The sequence below is a fragment of the Uloborus diversus genome, chromosome 8 (assembly GCF_026930045.1).
Source record: "Uloborus diversus isolate 005 chromosome 8, Udiv.v.3.1, whole genome shotgun sequence".
NCBI lineage: Eukaryota > Metazoa > Arthropoda > Arachnida > Araneae > Uloboridae > Uloborus > Uloborus diversus.
Window position 1 is genome coordinate 35050141 of NC_072738.1, and position 23511 is coordinate 35073651.

At 33.0% G+C, this 23511-nt stretch overlaps 1 protein-coding gene across 1 annotated transcript; it reads left to right on the forward strand.

Moving 5' to 3' along the window:
- Positions 1–409: 409 nt before the first annotated feature.
- LOC129227607 (noggin-3-like) lies at positions 410–23039 on the forward strand. Its single transcript, XM_054862195.1, has 3 exons — positions 410–533; positions 19150–19652; positions 20894–23039. Exons 2-3 carry the CDS (start codon positions 19159–19161, stop codon positions 21210–21212), a joined length of 813 nt encoding a protein of 270 aa, XP_054718170.1. The 5' UTR covers positions 410–533; positions 19150–19158; the 3' UTR covers positions 21213–23039.
- The last annotated feature ends 472 nt before the right edge of the window (positions 23040–23511 follow it).

Below are 23511 nucleotides of genomic sequence, written 5' to 3' on the forward strand. Positions count from 1 at the left end.
TAGAACGTACAAAATGCGTCGGGATGGAGCACACCCTGTCCCCAGAATAAGCGATTCGAGCTCAAATCTGGCAACCCTCCGCATAAAGAGCGCGCCATCCGAATGTAGAAGAGTAGGTCTAGATATCCAAAGAGCGGCAGACCACTTACAAAACAGAAAAGCAAAAACGAAACAAAGAAAAAAGAAACCACCACCCTATTAACCATAATGAAAAAAGATCTTTTTCATATTTGCCACCAAAATTCAAAAGCACAAGTGTTTTTGAAACACTTCTGCAGTCTCTTCGTTTGATAAACATATACTCGAAATACTTCTCCGTCTTCTCATTTATATAAATAGGTGCCAGTCTCTGTTATTATTCCCTACAGATTTTTTTCTTTTTTTCATGCCATTTCACAACAGCCCAATAAAGAGCAATAGCGGATATTACTACACAGGATTTGAACGGGAGCTTCGAAACATCGCGGATGCACTGCTACTGGATATTTTACTCTACTTTGCTTTCACTTCACCAGGCTATCACGTTTCTATAGGTGAGTCATGAGTTTGATACACACTTTTTTTTTTCTTATTTGAATTGGCACTTTATAAAGGAATGATTAGATATCATTTTAACTCAAAATTTTATTCCCGTTTGTATTTAAAAATTAAACACATCTGGCCTCTCATTTAGCGGCGTCGCGGGGGTGGAAGAGGGGAAGTTGACCTCTCACCCCTTCTTTTTTTGGTGGAACTTACATTGGGCATACAGTAGACCCTCGTTTTACGCGGGAGTTACGTTCCTCGGAAATGCCGCGTAAATTGAGACCTAATAATAGTGTTAAAATAGGGGTTAGGTTCCGTAGATAAAAAACTGCTTCATTCTGGTGATGACTAATTGTATAATAAGTTTAATGTGTACTTATATCGATTTTTATGCACAACATGCATAAAGAAAACATAAACTAATTTCTTGTTCTGTTTATAAAGAGGAGCTGGCTATGATAGTCTTTTGGCAGTCATTAAGAATTTTTCTCTGTAATTCTTTGCAGAGTTTTAACGCATCCATGATCACTTGCGTCATTTCCATGATAGAATCTTCCCTCACTAACAAATCAGAAAGATAATTTCTATTTTCTAGGAATGGCTCAAAATTTTCAATGTAAACGTTTTCGGTTGTGTGTCACCGTAGTCGGTATCCTCGTTGGTTTTGGCCTTCTTTGTCACTCCTAAAAGCTCTTATTCTAGGGAGTTTAATAACTTTACTTCTGGAAAGAGCTCTGGAACCAATCGTATAAAGTATCTCCAGGGGCCCAAGTTCGATTATTAGCACGCCAAAATGCAGTTTCTTACGTGTAATCTGCAATCTTTAGGAGTTTGGATTTTGAAAGAGAGGAAAATGTTATCTGTTTGCATTGCCGCATCCGTATAAAACAGAAACTCATCCGCGAATAATCGAAACCGTGTAAAATGAACCAGCGCAAAACGAGGGTCTACTGTATACCCTTTGCCAACCCTTGGAAAAAATTGAAATGTCGGGCCTGGGACAAATAATTACACTTAAATTTAACTAAACAACATTTTAGTCACAAAGAGAAACGTTCATAAAAATGTCTCATCTTTATCAGGGCTGCGGAGTCGGAAGAAAAATGGCCGAATCCGACTCCTGGATTTTGAAACGTCCAACTCCGACTCCGGCTTTTTTTTTATTTATTTACCTTTCAAATCCCCCTTCATGAGACGGGGGGAAAATCCCTATACAGAGATTGAAATATTAATTCCTTTTTATGAAATCTTCGTGTTGTATTTTATTGTAAACCTGAGATGCATACAACGTTAGAAATTCAATTTGAAGATAAAATTATCCAATAGTTGCAATTTCTAAATTGAGATTACTTAAAAATCCCATTTTTAAAAAAATTGAAAAGGATTAATTTGCTCCCCTTTAATCTTAAATAAATAAATGTTGATAAAATACTATGCTTTCAATTTTTGTAAGATGTAACTTGAGATTTAAAAAACAAAAAACTGTTATGCTAAGTCAAAACACTTTTCTTGATGATGACATGAAACCATCTATTGGGTGACATCTCAACTTAATTCCAGAGTTAATAAAATTTGAAATACTTTAATTCTGAAAAATTTCCCCAGTAATAAATCTTAAATTTCATCTTAAAAATTTCAACAAAAATATTGCGCTATATTGCGAGAAGAAGGCAGTGAGAGAGGTCGGGTACAAGAACGTGGGGAGCAAATTTTACACAAAAAGCTGCAGTATACAGCTTTGCACGAATAGCTTTTACTATACCTACATTTCTTGGCTCAATTTGTAATTTTAATTTTATTGGCAGCTTTAGAATTAACCATAATATGCAGATTTTAGGATTAAATACAATTATTGAGTGTTGTAACCAATAAATCAGGTACTGATTTTATTTTGTACTTTTTAGTAACAACCAAGCTTTCTATAATAAAGTGTTTCGATGTAAATATATATATATATATATATATATATATATATATATATATATATATATATATATATATATATATATATATATATATATATATATATATATATTATCGGATCTTTTGGATTTAAGCTTTTGTGCCAGCTTTTTTTTGCATTTACCAAGCACCCTCAGAAATTTCCCGACTTGCTCAAGCGATACATACATTCCTTTTACTATTTTATAGCTGAGATCGAAGTAAGAAATATATTACTATTTTTATTTGAAAGTGATTACTTAGAAAATGTTAGGCAACAAAACTGTTTGCTGACAGTTGCTATCAGTTAAATAACGTTAAAAAATAAGCAAACTAGGAGACGGCGCAGGTAGCTAGCTATTATTGCAGAACGTTCGGTAAACAATCAATCCAGCTAGTTGCCACAATAAACAGTTATTTTCTTATTGGTAGGTCTTTATACATGTAATCAAATTAATAGGTTGTCAGTTGTTTAAAAAATGCAAGGAGAGTCAGAGAAAATTAAAGATAAAAAAGAAACTCGGAGTCGGCATGTTTTCGAACGACTCCGACTACTTTACCTCAAAATCAGTCCGACTCCAGAGCCCTGATCTTTATACCGTGTTTACTCGCGTGTAAAGTATTTTTCAGGGCTGTGGAGTCAGAGGAAAAATGACCGGCTCCGACTAAAAGTCCGGGAATTTTAGAGCCTTCGACTCCGACTCGCTTCCCCCTAATACAGTTTAACTCCGACTCCACACTCATTGGCAGAGTTGCGGACTGAAGGAAAATAACCGACTCCGACTCTTAAAATTTTAAACTTTCGAGTCCCGACTCCCACTCTTCGACTCCACCCACAGCCGTGGTATTTTTCGTCCGAGTTTTAAATTTTAAATATGAGATGGTGGTGTTTTTTCTGTATAAACTTAGCTTTTTAAAAACTTGCAATTTTCCAATTGTTTGCAGATATGTGCTTCGTAAGGTGTTATGTACCCAGGACCGCCGAGAGCCTAGGCGGGCTCCTCCTCTCCTGTAAAACTTATATACCATCTTCTAGATCGGGCTTCTAGTTTCCGACTGGGCTGACATGGCCTCTCGCCTGCAGGGGTGCCCACAAAGGGGGGGGGGGGGGGTATGGCGCAAGTTGCGCAATCAACATTTTTGGGGAGGATTTTTTAAATTTATTTATTTAAATGTATTTCTTGTGATTTATTTTTAATTTAGACTATTTATTTTATTTTATTCTGTTTATATTTCATTTCATTTTTTTTATTTAGTTTGTGTGTGTATAAGGCATTGGCTTAGCAGAGAACTTTTCTAATAAAATAATAATAATAATAATTAAAAATAAATAAAAAACAAATAAAAAATGTTTTTTAAAGTAAATAAAATAAAAAAGAGAACTAAAAAGCACAAAAAAAATTAATTAATAAAAAATAAAAATATTTATAAATAAATAAATAAAATTTAAAAAAGAAAGCTAAAAATGTAAAAATAAAAAGGGAAATATTTTGGGGAGATTTGCGCCATTGAACTTGGGGGGGATGGGCACCCGTTTTCGCCTGTCTTGCAGGTACCTTTAAAATGTCCAAAAACTGATTGGTAAAAAAACCCTTTAAATGAGAGCTAAAATCTTTCGAGGAGAAAAATAAAATGCTAGAAAAATTTCCGCATAGGGAGGAGGTTTTGTGAAAAGTAATGGACGTTCTTATCTCTGAAGCAGCATCATTTTAACCGAACTTAAATTTTCTCAAAATGATGTTCATTAAATTTGCGCGGGGGCCGTCATTTATGGGAGGGGAGGTCAATGTCCCCTCTGACTTTTTTTTTTTTTTTTCATATTATAAGTGAGCTTAGTGTTAGTTGTTTTGCGATAAATCTTGCATTGAGTATACACCTTCTGCCCAGGCCCTTCATTTCGATGTTTCATAGAGAGAGTCAAAGGGTGGCATGCTCAATGCAAATTATACCTGAAGACATATATATTTTAATCTAACAAAAAGCATCTTATTTAGGATATTTATACCCATAAAATAGCTCAACAATTTTTAAAAAAATTCCATATATGTTTCTCATCAAGAGCTTTTTCCAACAATGAATGTTTGAAGCAGGGTTTTAGTACGGAATCTACAACTAAATTTGCCTTGAATTTCCCCGCAGATGCTAATGTTAAGTGTTTTGAACTGTTCAAAACTGAAAGAAAAAATGTTCGAATCAAAAGTGAAATATGGAAATGAGGTGTAATTGCCGATATCTTACAGACATAAAAAAGTTTGTTTGAATCTAACTATTCACTCAAAGGTTATTAGGAAGTAACCGACAGGACATTTTCAACATTTACTTGATTATTTTACGTATTTTTGACTTTTTTTTTTGTTTTTAGCGATATTTTTGCGATTAGGGTTGTTTGGTTTAAATTTAAACCACGTTCGTTTGAACCAAGTGTTTTTTTTTAACCACGCAGTTTTTTTTAGCCAGCAAAAAAAGTAGCCAGCAAATCTTTAGAGATAAATTACAGATTAATAAATTCGCAAACTTTTTTTTTTTTAATGAGACGCAAATTTGCTAAACAGTTTTTCTTTTGGGCGATTCCATGATAAGGTCAACCAGATGATCAAATTTTCAAAATTAAAATTTCTAAACAAATGAGGTGTCATTTTAAAGGTAAAGAGTTGTATATTTTGAAATGCCTGTCTAAAATTTGATCACTTCAGTTATAAATAAGTTACAGGAGGTTAAACTAAGGTCAACATCTTGAGTATTTTCAAATCATATTTGGTGACTCTCGAAGACATTCTATTTTTTCCAAAAAATACATACTAATATTATGAATTGAGATGAATAACCATTTAAAGATACAATGTGTTGCTGGTGATGTTGCAAAAAGGTGTCAAAATATAATTCATTTTGATTTGTAAAAGAATTCCTCTGGGGTACATTAAGTTTTTTAAGTCCGACACCAAAATGCGCAGTTAATTATGCTGCGCCAATGATTTTAAAGCTACATACATGTATTTTTGGGGTACAAAGTAAGATTTTCAATCTCATTGATGTAACCTATTTTTATTTTGTAACAAATGAATATTTTTTACTAAAATCTAGGTGTCGGACGTAAAAAAAATTTTTTTTACGTCCGACACCATTTACGTCCGACATTGTTACATTCCTTTAAACAACAAATGTTTTCAACTGTGTTTCTCCTTTTTTTTTTTTTTTTTTGCCTTTAATTTCAAAGTGAAACATGCATAAAAAAACAACTTAGTGAATTTACTGTATATACATTTAGGGTTGATAGGGGTAAGTAGGACCCCTTTTGAGAAAAGGTGTGTTGAATGAATGTAATACAGTTGATTAAGATCAATTTTGGCAAATTTGCCAAAACTATAATTGGAAAAAGATATTGGAAACACTAAATAACTGCGTCTATGTAAAGTTGGCTAAGGAAGAACCTATCAACATTCAACCCATATAAATCTTGATGGTTTTCTTTTAGGTAAGTTTCACAAATAACTAATTGCCAGCTTTTGTAGCTGAACTATCAATTCCTACTAAGTCATCATAGTTGTCTTGTATTTCGCTAATACAAATATTTCATCAGAGTTGCTTTTGATATTCAAATCCTCACTGTTATGGGGGGGGGGAGGGAACCACTTACCCCACAGTGTAGGGTCTTCTTATAGCGAATTTTTACGGGATAAGTGGGGCCCCTCTTCTAAAACAGTTTTTAATAATATTTTACTCTAAAATTCTGATTGCACTATGCACTTTAAGTTAAACTGTGCGTGAATGTTTAATGATCATTAAAAAAAAAAATGCTAACTGGGGAACACTTCTTTGAAAAATGCTGCTAAACTCGCCAAAAAATATTTTTTAGATTTTTTTTTTTTTTTTACTAAGTTCTCTGACCTAGAAAAAAATTCAACGTGACCCAAATATATGCAAAACTAATCACTGTGATGAACCATGACATGATCAATGTAAAAAAAGGATAAAAACCATATGACTATTTCAATTTTTGGGGGTGACCCACATACCCCAGTGTCTCACTTCCCCCAATCAACCCTACTTTTGAATTTACTTCGTAAATTTTGTTTCAGTATATGTAAGCTATAATTTACATATTTATAACTGTAATCGTTGTTATTTATTTACATTTAAGAGCAATAGTTTTACATCCAAAATGAACAATTTACGTCCGACACCAAGCTAAAAAATATTTTTAAAATAATTTTATTCCTTACAATATCATTTGAAAACTGTGAAATATGCTTCAATCATAAGTATACTTTAGAATTATGCTGCTTTTGAAATTAAAATGTAAGCCAATTCACAGACTTTTAATAATTTTTAAGTGAACCATCAATTTTACTATTTGTGTGTTTACGTCCGACACCAACTCTTTTAATTTTTTTAATTTATACTTTAGGAATCTATTTTGAAAAACTAACATGATTTTTTATTCAGTGGGATGTAGTAAGTATCTTGTAAATAAATTTGATCATTTTGGAACAGTTTATATTTGGTAAATGGAATTAAAACTGAGAAATTTTTCTTCATTTTTTACGTCCGACACCATGGAATTGCCCTTTTATTTCTTAAATCAATGCAACTTTTCTTAAGGCAGACCAACTATGTTTTGTTAAAATTAGATACAGAAATAATCTAAGTATAGTTTGTTTTCTTTAGCTATTCTTTCATTTCTCTTTTACGAGTACATTTGCTTAATTACTTAAGATTTATAGAGATAAATCATGTATCATTCAAGCAATATGTGTAGTGTATATAAATCTAAACTCTGTAGAATAGTTAAACGACAAGAGTGAAAAAAAAAAATCGCCCGTTTTTTGGCATCGACGATAGACGATGCAGTCGGAGCAGGAATAAAAAAAGATGTAAAAAATTTGAAAACAGAAAATATCCGTGCTACTCTGTAGTCTTCCAACTAAATTTAATCTCAAATTTTCACATTTTAAAAAACTTTTCCAATCCCAATATAATAAAATAATGATGTGTGAATGGTAGGAGAATAAATAAATTAATTTTTAATAGTACAATGTCTTTATTATTGGGTTGTATTTAAAGAACAGTTTCAATATTTGGATTTGTATTGCAAAAAAATAAGGAATACATTAGGATTGGAAAGAAACTTCAGTAGGGGAATGTGGGGTAAAGTGAAAATGTGAAATATTTACTCTGCGTTTAGCGCCACCTATTTGGTAATATTTTAACAATGTAGTTGCACATGTAACTTTGTGTTACCAGGTTCCATGGTTGTGTTACCAGGTTCCATGTTGTTCCAGTCAGGAAACCTTATTGTAATAATTGTTGAAAGTCAAAAAATATTTTTTGTATTAAAAAGTAATAAAGTTCTTGTTATTAACATTTTGATTATCAATTGAGACCTTCTAATTACGCAGTGCAATATTTACTTAGTTAATGTTAAGCTTAATTGTGTTTCAAATATTTTGCTCAAATAGTCGAGTACATGCGGGCCAAAGCGGATGGGGCAAAGTGAAATAATTTATTTCGTTTTCTCACTCAATCATTTACTAAAACACTTACGTATTCAGGTATTAATTAATTCATTTACATTCCTTCCTTTAGTAATTCACTTAACTCATTTATTCATTCATTCTCTTATTTTCTTATTCATTCACTCTTTTGCTCACTCATTAATTTTTCTTCGTTTATTGTTCCATTTTCTTTTCATTTATTCATTCAAAATTTTATTTACTGATTCATTTGATCAAAAATACTATTTACAATCAAACAGAAAATATTTCATTAGAAAAATATTTCATTTTTCACTTTACCCTATGAAACAAAAAAGTGAAAAACTTCTGCAAATTTTTGAAGGCTCAAAGTTACTACCAAAAATAAAAAACTAATGTTTCAATGAAAGCTTAATTATTAAATGCAATGTTCTTTCTTTTTGTGCTGTAATTTTCAAAGCAAATTTCCACTTTATTCATTTTGAAAAAGCTCAGTCATCTTAGCCATTTCACTTTGCCCCCACATTCCCCAACTTGTGTTTTTATTTGACACTTTTAATTAAAATGGCTTTTTCAAAAAGAAATAACCTAACACATTAACATAACTCTAAACACATTAAACCAAGAGAAATAATGTCTACAATGAACGTAAAGCATATTTGTCCTATTTGTATAAGTATTCTAATGATACATTACTTAAATTCAGGGTTGTTTAACATTGGTTGAAACCACGATTTAAACCAAGTGGTTTTTTTTTTTTAACCATGTTTTTTTTTTTTTTTTTAATGTTTTTGTTTTCTGAAAAACTAAATCGTTTTTTCCCAAATATTTCCATAAGTCGTACGTACATATGATTGAAAAATGTAAAATCCAATTGATGCGAAGTAACCAGCAATGCTTCAGAGATAAATAACAGAAATTTGCAACCTTTTTTTTTTAATGTAACACAAATTCGCTAAATAGTTTTTCTTTTCTTTCTTAAATCAATGCAACTTTTCTTATTAGGTACTTAAAGTATATGGCAGACCAACTATGTTTTTCTTAAGTTGGATAGAGAAAAATAATTCAAGTATAGTTTCTTGTCTTAACCTATTTATGTATTTTTTTTTCTTTTCACATTTCAAAATAGCCCCAAAAGCAGATTTCAACCAAAACTTCATTTTACTACCTAATTTGCTTAATTACTGAAGATTCATAGAGATAAATCATGTATCATTTAAGCAATCTGTAGTATATTTAAATCTTAGCTCTATAGAATATTTCAATGACGAGAGGAAAAAAAAAACTTAGCTCATTTTTTGGCATCCACGATAGACGATGCAATCAGATCAAGAAAAAAAAAGATGCATAAAATTTTGAAAATAGAAAATATCCGTATGTAATAATGAAATGGTCATCAGACTTATGATTCATTCGTCGATATTGCAAAATACTTTTTATGCTCAGAATACTTAATTTTAATTTCACTTTTATTTATTTATTTTTTGTAGAAAGCTATAATTATGAGGAAATTGATTTACAAGATTTTATTCTTGGTAATTATAATTATGTCTTAACTCTTACAGTAATTAATTTTTTTGATTATTCATTTCGTGCTAAGGTCTATTTATAAAATGTATGGTACTTTTTTAGTAGTTACAGATTTTCAAGTACAATATTTCCCCTATAGAAAGCTTAACGTACGAGGAAATGAAATTACGAGATTTAACTTTCAATTATTTAATTAATCATCAGGCTAATTAGGTTCAAAGGTAAATATTAAACATTCATTAACAATTAATTCATTAAATATTCATGACTCTCCAAAAATAAAATCAATCTTCTTACAAATAGTGTTTAAACAAAGTAAACCCGGTTTAAACAAAAAAAATTTTTTTTTTGTTTTAAAAAAAAGTTTTTTTTCCAACTCTACTTAAATTATTACATGATCTGTAAACATTTTTTTTTTAAAATCTTTAACAAAATATATGTTGGTCTTTTGATTATTAAAATTGTGTAATGTACATCAGCAGACTTGAGATACACTGCAAAATAATTTCTATGCTTAGAATACTTGATTTTAATTTCACCTTTTATTCATATATTTATCTTCGAAAGGTATAATTATGAGGAAATAGATTAACAAGATTTTGTTCTTGGTTATTTATAATTCCGCCTTAACTCTCACAGTAAATTATTATTTTTTTATTATTATTCATTTCTGCCAAGGTCTTTTTAGTAAATTTATGGTACTTTTTTTGTAGTTAAAGATTTTAAAATAATATTTCCCCCGTAGAAAGCTCTACTTATGTAGATATAAAATAACAAGATTTGACTTCTAATTATTAAATTAATCATCAAGTAATTAGGTACGAATGAGAATATTAAACATTCATTGACAATTACTTCATTAAATATTCATGACTTTTCTTTACTAACAATAAAGCTGAATGTCTGGATCTCTGTCCGGATATCTGTCGGGATGTCTGGATGTCTGTGAAGCACATCGCGCCTAGACCGTTCGGCCGATTTTCACTAAATTTGGCACAGAATTAGTTTTTAGTAAGAGTGTGTGCACTTCGAAGCGATTTTTCGAAAATTCGATTTTGTTCTTGTTCTATTCCAATTTTAGGAACATTTTACCGAGCAAATTATCATAACGTCGACTAGTAAATTACCAAATTATCATAACGTGGAACCGTAACATGGGTGAGAAAATGAACATAGCAAATTGGCGAGAAATTCATCATCGCCTGTATATTTTCAATGCGATACATTTGTAAATATACAGGCGAACCAAATGACCTTTTAATTTTCTGTTACAGGCAAAGCTGTGCGGGTACCGCTTGTTAAAAATAAAATCGTTCTTCTTACAAATAGTTTAAACCAAATAAACATAGTTTAAGCCAAAAAATTCAGGTTTTAACCAAAAAATTGTTTTTTACCAACCCTGTTTGCGATACATTAAGCCTTCCTTCAATTTTCTTTCTTTTTAAAAATTTACCGGAGAGTAATCAACAAATAGCAAAAAACTCCTGAGTCTTAAAATTTGTATTTGATAAAGAAAAGAACAAGAAATAACGCTAGGAAATAAAGAACTTTTGTAATCATACATTTTTCTCAAGAACGAATCTGCTTAATTACACTTAGTTGCTTCGGAAAATACTAAAACACTGCTCGTAATTTCTTTATTACTTTGACAGTAGCATTGCTGCTACTCGCTACTGCACAACTGAAATATGAGCAGCGAGATCCTTTCTAAAGGTGCATTAGAGTCAAACAAATATAAAAATATTGAATAATGTAATAAAATTCACAATTTTTTCAAAATCACCGCGAAAAAAGTGTATTTTAACTCATAAATAATCATTCTCACAAAAGTTTTTACATTCAATGCTATCTGTATCTTAGTATCTGACAAATTAGTATCATTTCGTAGTAGATCCTCTTTACCTCAAGTCAGAATGCCAGAACGTTTTTAACTTTCCAAAATGATATCACTTTTTATTAAACTTTAGTTTTGTTCAGTCTAATTGCACATTAATTCCAGAAAGGGACGTACAGTAGAACCTCGTTTATCTGGCTCAAATTTGTCCTCCCCCCCCCCCTCCGCCAGGTTAAAAAAAACATATTTATTTAAGTAACCATTTTAAATTATGACTGGAAGAACGGAACTAAAAATATGCCAGATATTTGATTTTTGTTTTGATTAAACATACAACCTCTGTACTAGACGTGAAATAAAGTAACGGATACAAGGGAGGGGGCTAATCTGTTTTTTCTATTAGGAATACCAACAACAGATCAAAAGATTATGATACTCTAAAAAACAAACGAAATTTTACTGGATATATTTTTTAATATAAAGAGAAAAGCGTACGAGAAAACGAAATATTTTACTATTTTTAAAATTAAATGCAAATGTAGGCAATTATGACTAAATGAAAGCAAATGGGAGAATTTATACAGGCTTTGGTTTATTTATTAGTAAGAAAATGTCTGTTTTCTTATTTTAATTGAAAATATTCGATCCGAAATAAACGATGAAAAAAAAAGTTCAAAATTAGGGTAACGCTTATAGGGTCAATCATTGATTCTTTGGCAGTCATTTTCAATGAAATGGTGGCCCGTTGGCGACTGGCGACCGTTAATCTAGAGCTTCAAAAAATAAATTATAAAGAGTGATACATATATTTTAATTTATAATTTTTAAATTAATGTTTATACCCACTTATTATTTCCAAGAAGTTAAGAAAATTAAATAAAAACAAGTAGTAATCAAACTAAAAATAATAATTAAAAAAAGTAGATATCCCGTTTTGCGAAAAATAGTTTCGTTATTTAAATTTGACGTTACTTTATAAATCATACGTGTTCCCTTATCAGATATTAGTCCGCAACAAGTATTTACTACTTCTGAGAAATTCAGTGTGATATGAAGAAATTGTTGCCCTGGATCCCGTTACCATCTTCAACTCTTTCAAATTTTTCCTCGAAAGAAATCAACTTCCGAGTATTTACTCCCTTCAATGGCTTTTGTCAATAAGAAACGCTGTAAACACATTTATTTGAAATATTAACTAGCTATTTACAAGACCGCCTAATGTATGCGGCGCTATTTAAGACTGACAATTCCACGTTATTAATGGCACTGCTAGTATTCATAAATTATCCTAGCCGTTTCAGAACAAGATATATATATTCCGGAAATTGACTTTCACGGATGAATTACTCTTCTGAGAAGATGGAACCTTCTACTGATTTCGCCTTAAAGTAGCGGCAAGTTAACAAATATGGTCATAAATCTATCGAAGGAAGGGTTAGATTTTGCATTTTTTTTCTTGCTTCAGCGTTGTGTGCTTTGCGGCATTTAAATGGTTTGCGAAGAACGTAAATTATAGAGAATAAATAATGAAATTGTGTTCCGCTTCTGCACAATGTTTACGTCAACACCCTGAAACGTTTTTACCAAAAGGGAGTCCACTAATGATTTTATGCTTTGAGGGGGGGGGGAGAGTAGGTTCGTGACAGTTTCTGACAATGGGTAGGGAGGAGGTAGCAAGAAGTGTGACACCATGCATTTTCTTTAAAAAAATGCTTCTAAAAAACAGCGTGACATGTGACAAAGGGAGGGGGAATATGAAATGTGACGCAGGAAGATGAGGGTCGAATTTGTTGAAAAAAGTGTGACAGAATGTAACTGAGGGAAGGGGGTCAGATTTGTTGGAAAAAATTGTGACATCATTTATGGACAGCCCCCAAGTGAAGGGTCAGTTTGGGATCGTGTCGCACGCTACCTGCGTGCGACAAATGCAGATAGCGTTTTCACTATATTCAGTAAATTACCGCCCATTAGCCAGGGCTAAAGCAGATAAATACATCACCAGTTCAGTCATTTCCAGCCGAGGACTGCAGTTTCGTGCTTATTAGCACTCATCAGCCCGGCATAGGAAAGTGACTGAGCTGGAGATGGAAAACCTCTTAAGGAAGCCAAGAGTGCGAAACAAACTGGTAGCTAATATAGAATTCGCAGACAAGACGAGTGACCGAAGCAATGGTTCGGTTCAACTCGAAGATTGAACGCGAGGCAAGGTATATTCAGTAAATTACCGCCCATTAAGCACGAAACTGCAGTCCTCGGCTGGAAATGACTGAGCTGGCGGTGTATTTCATGTATTTCTGCTTTAGCCCTGGCTAATGGGCGGTAATTTACTGAATATACCTTGCCTCGCGTTCAATCTTCGAGTTGAACCGAACCATTGCTTCGGTCACTCGTCTGGTCTGCGAATTCTATATTAGCTACCAGTTTGTTTCGCACTCTTGGCTTCCTTAAGAGGTTTTCCATCTCCAGCTCAGTCACTTTCCTATGCCGGGCTGATGAGTGCTAATAAGCACGAAACTGCAGTCCTCGGCTGGAAATGACTGAGCTGGCGGTGTATTTCAAGCGTTTTCACTGCCTGAATTTTTTGTTTACTAAGTCTACTAATTGGATTTTCATCTCTAACATGTTGCATTTGGTTTTGTCGTGATTCAGAGTACTGAGTTTCACGACGCATACTTTCTTGACGAGCTTTTTTAATTTTGCGAGAAAAATTTGACTGACGACGTTTCTAAGCTCCCGTCATCATGAGTTATAAAGGCTGTTTATATATATAGCTGTGGTTGACTTTAGTTAGCGCATTTTTGCTAAAGGTCAAAAGCATATGTATCTTTTGACGGAGCCGAGTTATGTCCCTAGCAAGCAAGTCGAGTTATGCAAGCAAGCCTAGAGAGACAACAAAATCAGTAGTTTAGACCACTGCAAGTTACTTAATGAACCTCACGATCTAAACAAACTCTCCCAATGAACTGACAAGGTTGCGAAATGTATCGTCTTAAAATCGTAATAACTAAATCAATGAAAATTAACTAAAAAGTGTAAAATAAAAAATAATTATTAAATAAAAACAAAAAACCCGACTGTGTAAAAACCAAAAAAAAAAAAAACTAAAAAGAAAAAAAATATATAAGCCAAGTGGTTTAAAATATTATTAAGTACTGCTGAATAACTATACCATTGAAATAGTTTTATAATCGATACACATATAAGACAAATCATAAATTCAAAAGCAAAATAGAAGGATCAATAGTCGGGGCCCATTCAAGTTTTACGGAGATTCTTGTTTGGTCACAAAGGAATGGGCCCCGACTGTTGATCCTTCTATTCTGCTTTGGAATTTAATGATTTGTCTTATGTGTGTATCGATTATAAAACTATTTCAGTGGTGTAATTATTCAGTAGTACTTAATAATGTTCTAAACCACTTGGCTTATATTTTTTTTCTTGTTAGTTTTTTTTTCTTTTCTTCAATAATTATTTTTTTTAATTAGTTTCAAAGAAAATAAAATGCAGTTCTTTGTCTAATGTATACGAATCTTACATTACTGGAATCATTATTAAATTCACTAATATTAAATTATTTTTAAAACCCTTTTGTGTAAAAAAAATATTTACTAAAAAGTTGGAATTTGGACTGATTGTTTTTTCGACATTTTTTTTTGTATAGGATGCGATACTAATTAAAAATAAAATATGCCATACGCAGTGCGATTCTTTTGTTATATTTTACGCTATTCATACTTTTAAAACAAGTGAAACACAGCTCATCTTAATACGATCCCTGCCAAACCACTTGACCGCGCGATTTGAAAAAATACCGATTAAAATACCGATTTGAAAAATATTACGTAAGAATGGATTTGACCCCAGAGTAAGGGTATGTAGCGATTTTTCCAACACCTCTCCCCTTCAGGACCCATACGTAATCAATGATCATGGCCCCTTATGAATGACTGTTGCAAATATGAAGCCAAGTATTCCTTCCATTCAGTCTTTCATTTTCCTTGTTTTCTATGCTATCTAGGAAAAATTTAAATAATAAAAGGAAATTTCGTATTTGTTCTTGCCCGCGAGGTTCTTCTTAGTATGAGGTGTGGCCCTCGGGTAAAAAAAAAAAAAAAAAAAAGCGTTGGGAACCCCTGTCATCGGGTACCATTTTGAAACTCCCTGACTGTCACAGGTTGTTGACCTACCTAAGTATTGCATTGAAAAAAACGCATTTGCGAAATTGGAAATGAAGATCTACCTACTTTTGCAGCTATACAAGCTTTATGTAGACTCGTTTAATTTTCATTTTGAATAGGCTTTAGCCCTACCCTAATTTCAATGTCTGAAAAGATGTTACTTCTGAAGAGAACAGAATTTTATCAATTGTACATATGACGGAAAAGTGCCACCCTTATGCAAGCTTTAGTTAGTTTCCGTGTGGATACAAAAGTACAAAATTCCGCTGAAATTTCTCTTATGCGATACGATACATTTAGGATTTAAGTTTTAAAAGTTTTTTAAATCGCTAATTTTTACTTTTTAACTTCAAAAGCCTATTTGATAAATTTGGAATTAAATTCCATTCCCTCCTGTGTCTCAAAGTGACACACATCACTTTGCCCCCCTCCCCTCCCCTTTCACATGTCATGCTGTTTTTCAGACATATATACTGTTATAAAAAAAAATTGTGATATCATACTTCTTGTTATCACCCCCCTCTTCCTTGTCACAAACACCATTTCACGAACCCCCCTCCCCCTCAAAGCATGACTTAATTTGTGGACGATACTTAAGAAAAAAAAATCGCGATATAAAATACACCGTAATGATAAAACACATTTATGAGAAAATATATTTTTAATAAATTGATGGTGGTTATAACGCTATTATAAACATTCGCAGTTAGTACAATGTGTGAAATTTTCATCTCCGATTCCATTTTTCGAGGAGGGGGTGGGGGAGAGCTGCGCAATCGCAAAAATACCATCTTTAAACAACTGGTTTTCCTTAAAAATTTTATTCGTATTTTATGAAACAAAATGAAGTACTCCCCTTATCCAAGACATAATCTTTTCAATCAGGGCTGCGGAGTTGGAGTCGAACTGATTTCGGAGTAAAGAAGTTGAAGTAGCGAGTCGGACGCTTTAAAATTTCAAGGATCGAAGGTTCTAAAATTCTTGCAGTCGGTCATTTTTTCTTTGACTTAGCAGCCCTATTTACAATGCGAACAAAAAATTAATGTATACTAAATGAGTATAAAAATTGGACGTTTGTAGACGAGAGGTTTACGATTGTGATGAACTATATCGCATCCGTAGTACAACACTGCCACATCTGCAAAAACTACTTTTCGACAAAAATCAATTTAAATGTAATGCGCCTTAGCTTAACTTCTTATAGTAATACACTGACAAATCTCAAAAATAAGGTTAAAAAAATATTTTTCGTTTGTGGCAGTGTTGCATTTTAATAGAACTATTTAAAATGCACCGAGACATGTATATATAACTCAACATCGACAATTTTTGATTTGTGGTGGTGTTGTATTAGATGTGCGATATGTGAAAAATTAAGCTTGGAGATATATTCATCGATACAATTTGTAACTTAGCAACAAAAAATCTATGGGAATATAAAATATGTGAAACATTCAGCAATGGAACTTATAGCTCTGCTCATGTACATGATAAATTATAATGACACATTAATAGACGTAATATTTCATAACTCCATTTCTTGATAGACTATAATAGTGCACCAGAACTAATTTTGGTGAATTAAACATCGCTTTGTTGCTAACTTTCCTGACATTTTTATTTACAACATGCTAGGAAATATTAAATCCTTTCTTTTAGAACAATTTGAAACAAACATTTATCAACGTGTACTTTCCATCATTCATTGAATCGAGTTTTTCATTCTAACTTTTCAAAAAAAAAAAAAAAAAAAAAAAAAAGAAAGTAGTAGAACAGAATCAAATGCTAAATAAAAGTAAAAGAAATGGTTTTACTTTACCCATTGCAAAATTGTTTAACCGTAGTAAAACTTATACGTAATTCATTAACTACTAAAGTGGCACATGTATCCATTGACCAATATTTAGAACATCTGTATTGTGAGGCTCTGATAAGTTGAGCTCCGACTCTGACAATGTTTACCTCTGTTTCGGTAAATAGGTAATTGGCGCTAAGTTGAGTTGAGAAACTTTCTTAGTACTGTTTAGTTCTCACTAATAACACGTCTATTTTTCACTAAACTCCCCTAAAATAGGTAAACATAGTCAAGGTCACAGCTCAACTAACCAGAGCTGTACTATAGATTTCAACCGAAACGTTACTGTGTTTACGTCTTCACTTACAGCGTTTCCACGGAATTATCCAAAAAAAAAAAAAAAAATATTTTTGCTCATCAGTTAAAAATTAACAGGAACTAAGACTGAAAAAATATATGTCGATGTAATTGGAGATTTCGTTGAGAAAATGTATTAAATGATTTCCAATTTTATTTGGCAGAAGACGAAGTCAAGGATACACGTAACGTCTTATTTTAATTACAGTTGGCGTGTCATTGGCTAAAATTATATCGCCAAGTCACCTGAAGCATTGTTTTACGGAACGACCTTAGTATTATAGTGCAATATAAATACAGATTTTCTTAAATACTTTAAAGCAAGTTTAGCTAACTTAAAACTGATCAATGACGGAACAATTTTTACTTGATCTACGTATCAGAGAACTATTTGCACAGTGTGGCTTCTTTACTTTTCTTGTCCAAAAGTAACGAAAAATGGACATCTTTCTTGCTTGACACAGAAACGTTTCTTTAAGGTTGTTCTCTAGCCAAAATATGCTTCCAAAATAGGACCTTCTAATGGATATAGAACTCAAATTAGTCGTTCAGTATACGTATGTTATATTTTTATTGAATGTTGCATTACTTTTCTTCAATGTGTGTTCTAGCAATTTTACTGCCAATCAATTCCTATTTATCCCTAACTCCTCTCTTGCCGTCAAACGAAATTATTGGGAAGACGATTCGTGCTAAATTGGGAAGGTGAAGCGCGATATATTGGGAACTTGGATTGGGATATACTAAGAAGGTGGATTGCGATATGTTGGGAAGGTGGACTGCTAGATATTGGAAGATGGATCGCTGCACATTGGAACGTTGGATTGCATAACATTGGGAAGATGAACTGCTACATTATAGGAGGGTGGATCGCTTTATTTTGGTAAGGTGGACTGCTACATATTGAGACGATGGGATCGCGACGTATTAAGAGCGGGAGGGGGAGGGGGACAGCGACATATCAGGTAGGTGGATCGCACCATATTGGTAAAGGAGATCGCGACTTATTGTGAAGGTGGATTACGTTATTTTTTTCTCCAGAATTTTCTCCTAGACGAAGTAGTTCAATTTTTTTTAACCCAATGAAAACCTAGAAAAAAAAACCTTTTCAGCAGTATCCCAAATTGAAAAATGGGAACTTAAAATAACAAATAAATTTATTGATTCTTCCCATTTAAGGAACCTTTTTACATCAAAATATGACCCATACAACAAGAGAAATATTTCTAGTATAAATGTAAAACTAAGACTAGTTCATATAGAATCTTTTTGTGAGGACAATATTGTGGTATTAATATGGCCGTTATCCTTTCGGATGAGACATTTATGAAAAAATTTCAACGATAATAAGGATATAAACCAAAGTATTTAAAGAGACAATAAAAAAGTCTCAATCGATGAACGGTGACAGTTTAGTTGTCGAAAACAGGCAATTGTCAGAGAAAGTTAAGAGAAAAACTCATAAGTGAAAGATTTTGAATTTTTCCCCACTTATATATTCTTAAAATTTTCTTCCAGATCAGACACATGGAGCTTTTCCACCTCATTCCTGTTTTCAGTTTTCTTTGCTGGAACTTCGTGACATACATGACTTCTGCTGAAACTGTGGAAACGTCCAATAACACCACCAATCCTAACGTTGCCATCATCCGCCGCAGACCGCAGCCGAGCATTCCATCAGGTGGTGGACGATATTCCTTGATGAATTCCCGGTTCAACCGACGCCCCAGAAAGAAGAACCTCGACAAAGATCAACTCTTGGACATCTTGGGCTCGTACTTTGACGAAGAGTGGATGTCCATCGAAGAGCCACTTGCACTTTCATCAAAAGATCCCGATAGAGGAGCAACTTACGTTGTCAAGCATGACGGTGCTCAGCACTCGGAGTTGGTCAGGCAAATCCATTTATCTAACTTGACTCTTGAGTTAGCTGCACTGGGTGGACAGAAAATTCTGGAAGACAGAGATTTAGTGTTGACTGTTGAAAAGTACCTATTGCAGAGAGCATCGTGCCCTGTCAGGTAAATGATTTTATGTGGAGAGTTAAAAAGTACTTATTGCAAAGAACATGCTTTGTCGGGTAGATGTTTCCCTCATCATATTACTTGTCAAACATTGATTATACCATGAATCCATACCAATTAAGACACTCGAGTTATTCTACAGGTAGGATCAGTTAGAACAAAGAGAAACAAAATTTCAATATTTTGACTTTAGATCCTTCCTTTACCCTAGGAGGAATTAATAGATAAATTTTTGTGCATTGCGCTATACATCAAATGGCATCTTGATGAGAAGTATAAGTAGACGGCAGTCTCATAAACTGACCATTTTTAGCACTCAATTGCTATTGGTCGTCCGCATGCCTCTTTTCACAGAAACCTAATTACTTTCTACAAGTATTCAATACTTTGCTTTTATCCATAGATAAGCTATAGAAATATATAAAAATCAAAATTTAAAAGAAAAGAAGCTCTTTTATGAGATAACAAATTATGCTTTCCATTTCTTAAGTATGCAAAAACCTTGTCTTTTCAATTAAAAAGGGGACCCCCCAAGTAAGCCATTGATATTCCCTCTTAGGAGCACATTTCAGCCAATCAGATGCCTGTACCGTGAGTTTAAAATGACACCCTATCCAACGAGGATTAAGTCCATGATTCACTTAAAACTTTATGAGCAGACTCCTTGAATTCATTCGTGCTCTGAAAAAGCCTGAAGCATATCAGGCGAAACATTAACAAGGGACAGTTACTGGAAAGACCATGATTTACAATGGGCTTCGTTGCATCAAGCGTGGTGAATGGGTTTCTGTTATTTCTTCAAAAATGTCATTCAACAGCAAGCCAGCAAGCAATTCAACTATTCAGCTTTTTCTCAGCCATGTATGTATTATGAATTTGCTTTTTATACATATGCGCTAGAAGAGAAATTGGTATTTTCTTCTGGTCTGTTGTTGTTGTTCTTACCAATCTCCGGGGGACTCAGACTAGGTCAATTAATCCATTGTGCCTAATAAAAACTGATACCAAAACGGGAATAAATACATTTTCCCCCAGACCGGTCCTACACAGTTCATGATATGATCACGTGATGCCTGGTGTTGATGACATTTAGGGTCAAAGAGGGTGGAAAGATCTCCTGATCTAGCTATATCAAGTGTGGTGACTGCGTCTCGTTCATTTCTTCGAGATTTGCATTTAATACAACTATCCTGTAAGATACGATTCGTCTAACTTAATATTTGGTTTAATCTTTTCAGATTCGCTTGGGAAGACATTGGTGCTCTCTTTTGGCCTCGCTACATCAAGCGTGGTGAATGTGCCTCTGTTCCAGGGACTTGTTCATGGCCTCCTGGAATGCACTGCGTACCAGCAGACAAGAGTACTATCCATGTTTTACGTTGGCAGTGCAAGTTACCCAAGGGCAAGGGACGTCGAAGGACCTTCAAAAGTACCAATGATCCAAAATCCAGGGACTGGCAGAAGAGGGTCAACGACGGAGATCCATCGATCAATCTCAGATGTCACTGGATTCGTGTTCCCTATCCCATCACCACCGAGTGTTATTGCACTTGCTGAACTAGCATTTATTGTCATTTACTACCTGATTTTGAGATGTATCTGCGTAACGAACTACAATGGCACTGAACTGTCAGAATCGGGAAAAAAAATCACAGTGAGGTAATAAATTATAAAGAAATAATACATTTATAACCCATTTTACTCAATTCAACCGAGAACTGAATTCATATACGTATCTAACATTTTAAAGCAGCACAATAAATTCTCACATTTCTGACGGCTGAAATTTTTTTGGGAAACATATAGATTTAAATTTACTTTCACTATTCCAGCTCGGCATATCCATCACTTCATTGGTTTCCATTTAAAATTGTTTAATATTTTATGTCAATGTCTCCCGAAAACTTCCTACATTGTAAAATTACGTATTATGAAATCTTTAGTGCTTAAGTATTCTGCTTCCCCAACGCTTAAATTGTTTTTTTTTCCCATTTTAGAAATTGATTATCCACAACAGAAGGAGTCAATGTGTCTTTTGAAATTTTGAACAGTGCACATATGCGCTCTTATCACAGCATGAACTGTTTAAGTCAGTTTAGCTCCACTTTTCTTTCTTTCTTTTTCTTTTCTTCTTTTTTGTATTTATAGGTAAAGTACTACTCAACACACAAATGAAATTTCATTATTATTAATAATAATAATAACCCAAAAGAAGTTAAATGCAGCTATGCCAGTTTATTTTTCTAATGAAAAATGAAGTATTTATTTTCAGTCGCTAATGTCAGTAGATTAACAGCACCTTTAATGACGAATTGAAGTACGTTTCAAAAATGTACAGCTTACGTTTTCAATGAAAACCTTCATTTAGGTAATTAAAAATACTTAGCTTTCTCAGATGATTTATTTTTCCTAAGTAACGTATTGGGCAGCTTTGAAAATACTTTCTCTTTTTTAGTACATTTTCTCATTGCTTGTTTTCAAAAATTATCTTCAATGTAAGAGTTTTTTGTCCGCAATGTTCCGATTAAAAAATATTTAGCACCGTTCAAACTCTCATCATTAACTGCTAATCTGTTCAAATTGTTCCTGGTGCTTTAGCAATTGTTTGTAATCATTTATATATTGGAACTGTTTGAACAAAATTTAAAGCAAAGAAAAATGTTCAAGTTATTTGTTTAAAACAATCAACTTTGATAATACTTGATAACTTATTTTCCGTAAAGCCAAAACCATGTAAAATTAAAATACATTCCATTTTAAAAGCAATTCCAATAACTTTGAAATTATGTCAACTACAAGAAGATAATGCTTTCGTAAAAGTACTTTTGTAAAGCAAATATAATTACTGTCCGACCAATGTTTGCGCCTGTCTACTGCTATAGCAACGAGGCGCGTCTCATTTTCCCAAGGGAAGCTTAATGTTAGAAAAATCCGTACGACTGCACAAATGCGAGCAGACGAGTGGCGAAATGGCGCCAAAAAAAGCCTTCCTGCTAACCCTTGCAGAAAATGAACGAAGTCCGTTTCTATGGCCATAGACGGGCTCAGACTTGACGGCGGGAGCTTTTCTCGTGAAAAACAGACAGTACAAGTCATATTTTTCTGCTAGTTTTTTAATTTGCATACAAATATTGCTTCACATTAAAAATAATAATAGTAACAAAACTACCTAGTTTTAGTTGAAGTTAAAACAAGCCTCGTCTTCCTCATCCGACATTTAAAGTATGTATGCTTTGAAAGTACAAATTATGTAATTAAATTCTGAAATAAAGGACAGGATCCTATTTGGACTTTATTGACAAAACCACTGCTGGTTCATGTGGTTTTCTACTTTGAAACTGAAAGCTGTTTGTATTTTTGTTTTGAATTGTTGAATAAAAGTACTTTCTGGTTTACTGAGTATTTCTGAAGAGTAACAACTCGTAGACAAAACTTCATGTAATTAAAATACTAAGATAGTCGCACGTTAAAAAACACGTTTTATCAGAATAATCACTTAGTTTTGCTTAAATCATAGTAATTATTTTTTGCAAAAAATCTACGTAATCTACTGGATGATTTAACCCTAAAAGCAGTGATGTGTTCCCATTAACATTTCGGAGGGTATACTCCCAGTAATCAGTTATGCACAATATATGTATGCGATCATATACATAATATGTCATTATATGAAAATTTTTGAAGCTTGAGGCGCTATGTGTCTAAAAAAAGCTTGAGAGTATACGGCGTATATACCCTATGGGAACACCACTGTCTAAAAGTGATTGGTAAATGAACAATTTTTTAATACAATGTTAACGCGCTAAGTAATAACATAAAACATGAGTTTTTGAAGTGCACTTTAGATTTAAAAAAA